We start from the raw sequence: 5,000 nt of genomic DNA, 5'->3' as shown, positions 1-5,000 counted from the left end.
AAAGGCCAGAAAAAAGACGTCAAGATGTCAACATGAAGCTATGGTGTCCCAGAGTGACCTCAGACATGAAGACAGAAGCGGTTCATCGATTACCTGAGGAAGTGCTTCTGTGATCACTGATAAGAAAACACATGATGCTCCTCACAGTTTCCATTGTAAGTTCATTTAAATTAATTTACCAGTGACATTGCAACTAATAGTGTAACGTTAACTAATGCTAAGCACACTGTGCATGGAGTCCAGTTAACAGTAATGTGTGAAAGGTATGGATGGATTACTGATCAGGCCCAACGTGTCAGGGGCCCCTCTGGCCTTCACCTGCAAAATGTCACTCGAGGAGACACGTGTAAACCAGGAAGAGACTCTAAATGACTACAAAGAGACACAAAACAACTACAAAGAAACACAAGACAACTACAGATACACAAAATGACTACAAAGAGACACAAAACAACTACAGATACACCAAATGACCACAAAGAGACTCAAAACAACTACAGATACACAAAATGACTACAAAGAGACACAAAACAACTACAGATACACAAAATGACCACAAAGAGACTCAAAACAACTACAGATACACAAAATGACCACAAAGAGACATAAAACAAGTACAAAGAGACACAAAACAACTACAAAGAGACACAAAACAACTACAGATACACAAAAAACTACAAAGAGACACAAAACAACTACAGATACACAAAATGACTACAAAGAGACACAAAACAACTACAGATACACAAAATGACCACAAAGAGACTCAAAACAACTACAGATACACAAAATGACCACAAAGAGACTCAAAACAACTACAGATACACAAAATGACCACAAAGAGACATAAAACAAGTACAAAGAGACACAAAACAACTACAAAGAGACACAAAACAACTACAGATACACAAAAAACTACAAAGAGACACAAAACAACTACAGATACACAAAATGACTACAAAGAGACACAAAACAACTACAGATACACAAAGAGACACAAAACAACTACAGATACACAAAACTAATACAAAGAGGCCCCCAAAAAACTACATAGAGAACCAAAATGACTACAAAGAGATGCAAAATGACTACAAAGACCCATGAATATATAAATAAAATAAAAATAAAGAAAGAATGACGAAAACCAAAGAGCGATGCGTAATGGCTTCACAGTACAGAAAGGCTTGTGAATAATCAGGTGATGTATTGTCATTGAATGTATTAAAGGGACAGTTGTGATGTTTTGAGTGTGGTTGTTTGAGGTTCTAGTGTTTTAAAGGAGTAAAGGAGCAAAGTAATGTACTGCTGTGGACGTATTTAAACACCTAAAAGAATCAATATCAGTTTAAGTGAACGTTGTATTTAGAATATTTTCACCTCTTTACTGTCTCTTTGTCAGACAGAACTTTCTGAAGAGGAACTGATACTGTTATCTATGATCTCTCTACACACCAGACTCCATTGATAAAAACAGTGATTTAACCTCAGAACACAGGATCTAGAGCTGCCTTGATCAGTGAGCTTGTTTGGGTCATTGGTGACTTTTGTACATATAACTAACCCTTTAAATCCATTGATTACTGAAAGAAATACTTAAAAAATTATCATAACCGTCAGTTGCAGCCCGAGAACAAACCAGCACCTTTTTCTCCAAGTTAGAGAGAAACGTTTTTTGCCACCTGTTTTACCTTCTGACACGTCTTCCATCTTGTCTTCTGTTTCTGTTTTTCCGTTCTCCATGTTGAGGATATCCGGTCCGGTCCAGTAGAGCTCAAAGCTGTCTGGTTCTGACGATCCTCTCTGACTTCTTCTTCTCCTCTGAACAACCCTGTCGTCCTCTGCTGTGATCCCTCACTTTCTCTCCTTCCGAAGCATGTGAGTCCTATGATTTCCCTTTTTTTTACACAAAAAGGCCCTTGTCTCCAGAGATTAGAGGGACAGAGGGGAAAGGAGAGAGAGAGATCAGCAGGAGAGAGAGAGAGAGAGAGAGAGAGAGAAAGAGAAAGAGAGAGAGAGATTTGTTCATCAAACAGCAACGTACTGTTGCTAACTGATTACATTTAAGGAGGCGTGACTCTGGTTGTTAATAAGTACAGCAACACTCTCAGCTTGAAATGGGAATTCCAGGTAATGCAGTTGGTAAAAAGTAAAACTAGCTGATTGTACTCGGCTGCAGTGGAGGATTTCACTGCAGACCAGTTCTAATAAAGTGTTGAAGTCCTTTGACCTTTCTGAAAAGTGAAGCCGATGCTGAAGGGTCTTGAACCTGCATTTAAAAGGAAGTGTGTTCAAGCTGCATTCTCTCTAGTGTCCATCAGGGGGCGACTCCTCTGGTTGTATAGAAGTCTAGTCTAAAATGACTCTACTTCTCTCTTGATTTATTCCCTCAGTAAACATTGTAAACATGAGTTTATGGTCTCAATCTCTAGTTTCAAGTCTTCTTCAATACAGCATGATGTTCATTTACTACATTATGCTCCATTTAGAGTCAAACAGACCATAAAGCAGGGGATGCTTTAGGGGCGGGGCTACACAGTGATTGACAGGTCTCTACCCCGATGTTGTCCGTGTTTTCATCTTAAAATGTCTTATTCAGCGTTCAGTACTAAGCTCCACCCTCTTGTGTCACTTCTGGTTTCAGTAAAACAAGATGGCGACGGCCAAAGTGCCAAACTTGCGACTTCAAAACCGTAGTTAACAAACCAACGGGTGACGTCTCGGTGACTTCGTCCATTCTTATATCTACAGTCTGTAATCAAAGCCTGATAGCTGCAGGGTCAAATCTACGTACATAACACACTTTATGTGTTTATGTAATGTTTCTTTTCTCTCTTCCACTCCTTCACCAGACTAAGTTATTTGAGTCGCTCAAGATCTGGCGACTTGTTTAATCTAGGTCCAATACTCACTCTCTTTTTTAACTCTGTTTTGGTCTCCACCTGTCTGTCTTTTTCTTATTCCTTGTGGGCTCATCACTACAAACAACCTCTTTTCATATTACACATAGTCATATGACCTTTTGTTAATATAACAATATTAATCAGAGCAGCTTTAAAGTACTAAAGACCCGTCTTATAGAATCAGTCTTTATCAGATCTGTACATTTGATTGCACACTGTAATTTCCCATATCTGATTATTTGTTTGTTTAGACGTCTCTGGGGGGAATAATCCTCAGTAATATTGTTTTATTTTCCCTGTCTGTCTGTCTGTCTTCATATCCACAGGATGTGTCTCTCTGTCTGTCTGTCTGTCTTCATATCCACAGGATGTGTCTCTCTGTCTGTCTTCATATCCAGAGGATGTGTCTGTCTGTCTGTCTTCATATCCACAGGACGTGTCTCTCTGTCTGTCTGTCTTCATATCCCCAGGATGTGTCTCTCTGTCTGTCTGTCTGTCTTCATATCCACAGGATGTGTCTCTCTGTCTGTCTGTCTTCATAGCCACAGGATGTGTCTCTCTGTCTGTCTTCATATCCACAGGACGTGTCTCTCTGTCTGTCTGTCTGTCTTCATATCCACAGGACGTGTCTCTCTGTCTGTCTGTCTGTCTTCATATCCACAGGACGTGTCTCTCTGTCTGTCTATCTGTCTTCATATCCACAGGATGTGTTTGTCTCTCTGTCTGCGGTGGAGAAAATAAGACCCCGGAGACAAAGAGCTGAGCCGTCATCCCTCATTTCAACAACAAACATGTGTTTAGAAGGTTACATAATTCTTCATCATCTGATGCTGTGGTTACATGTGAGTGTGCACGAGGAGAATGAACTCTACTGTTTATTTGTCTCTTAAAAAAATAAAACTAGATGTGTCTTATTTACCAATAATTGAAATCATCAGAAGACGCCTTTGGGTCTGATGGGGGCATTTAGCCCCTTTGATCTCCAGATAATGTTGTAGAGTAGAAGTACAATTTTGAGGTACTTGTACTTTACTTCAGTATTTATCTTTACACCACTATGTCTCAGAGGCAAATATTGTACTTTTTAATCCACTCCATTTATTTTATGACTTCAGTTACTTTGTAAATTATTATTACAAAATATAAATTAACTAACACTTATTATGATGTTATTATGTTGTTATGGTTTAGCTGTTTAGCACTATGTAGAATAATTAAAAGTAGCTCCATCTTCGCCAGCTACAACATTATAGTGATGAGTACATTCATACTTCAATAATTATAATCCAGTAATATAATATTTATGATTTAAAAAATGGGCTATTTTGCATAATGAGTCATTTTACTTTTTTGTACTTTTATTTGACGCTAATACTTTTTTCTTAAGTAGCATTTTTAATTATTGCCTTTACTTGTAACAGAGTATTTTGACACTTTGTTATTACTACTTATTAGTACTCAAGTAAAATATCTAAATACTTCTTCATGGTTTCCGGTTTTCCAGACACCTTTTTTTAAATTATTATTATTGAGAAAATAACTACAAAAAATATACTTTTGCATCAAGTTGATACAGTGTGGAAGCCCATTTCCGCCAGTGAAAATACCCCTAAAAGAATAAAAAAAAAAGTTTTTTTTTCTGGTTTCCGATTTTCCTGACACCTTTTTTTTTTTAAAATAATTATTATTAAGAAAATAAAAATATACTTTTGTCTTAGGTTGATACAGAGATTAGGTGAGATAGGAGTAAAAATAAAATAAAAACGAAATTTAATAAAATAAAATCAATCGACTTCTGGTCTCGTGCCTCTCGTCACGTGACGGCAGTTGGCCTATCGAGTGGCCCTCAGCTGACTGACGTTAGCATCCTGCTGCTGCCTCTTCTGTTTTTTTGTTGTCATCGGGGTTCGGTCCGTGATGCCGTAGAAGAGTTTAACTTTAACCGGAGAAAATGGAGCGCTACGGGGGGTCCGACACGGAGGGAGACAACACACCGCTGCTTCACCGAGGACACGAAGACAAAGTCACGAGAGGTGAAACTAAAATAAATAATAATAAAGTATCTACAAGCTAACATAAGCTAACGTTAGCTCAGCGTAA

General features: G+C 38.1%; 2 protein-coding genes across 3 annotated transcripts in view; one reads left to right on the top strand and one right to left on the bottom strand.

The window, feature by feature from the left end:
• Positions 1-1,853, bottom strand: part of arhgef33 (Rho guanine nucleotide exchange factor (GEF) 33) — a 14,956-nt gene extending 13,103 nt beyond the window's left edge. The window contains exon 1 of the mRNA XM_068731897.1: positions 1,689-1,853. Within this exon, the coding sequence (XP_068587998.1) occupies positions 1,689-1,740 (52 nt within the window). The 5' untranslated portion in view covers positions 1,741-1,853. The remainder of the gene's footprint in view (positions 1-1,688) is intronic.
• Positions 1,854-4,791: 2,938 nt separating this feature from the next.
• Positions 4,792-5,000, top strand: part of slc17a5 (solute carrier family 17 member 5) — an 11,162-nt gene continuing 10,953 nt past the window's right edge. For both annotated transcript variants that reach the window (XM_068731855.1, XM_068731854.1), the window contains exon 1: positions 4,792-4,933. In XM_068731855.1, the coding sequence (XP_068587956.1) occupies positions 4,852-4,933 (82 nt within the window). In that variant the 5' untranslated portion in view covers positions 4,792-4,851. The remainder of the gene's footprint in view (positions 4,934-5,000) is intronic.

This window comes from Cebidichthys violaceus, unplaced genomic scaffold (genome assembly GCF_023349555.1).
Source record: "Cebidichthys violaceus isolate CVI_PGR_0920_01 unplaced genomic scaffold, fCebVio1.0.p SCAF_54, whole genome shotgun sequence".
Classification (NCBI taxonomy): domain Eukaryota; kingdom Metazoa; phylum Chordata; class Actinopteri; order Perciformes; family Stichaeidae; genus Cebidichthys; species Cebidichthys violaceus.
This window is presented reverse-complemented; position numbering and strand designations above follow the sequence as displayed.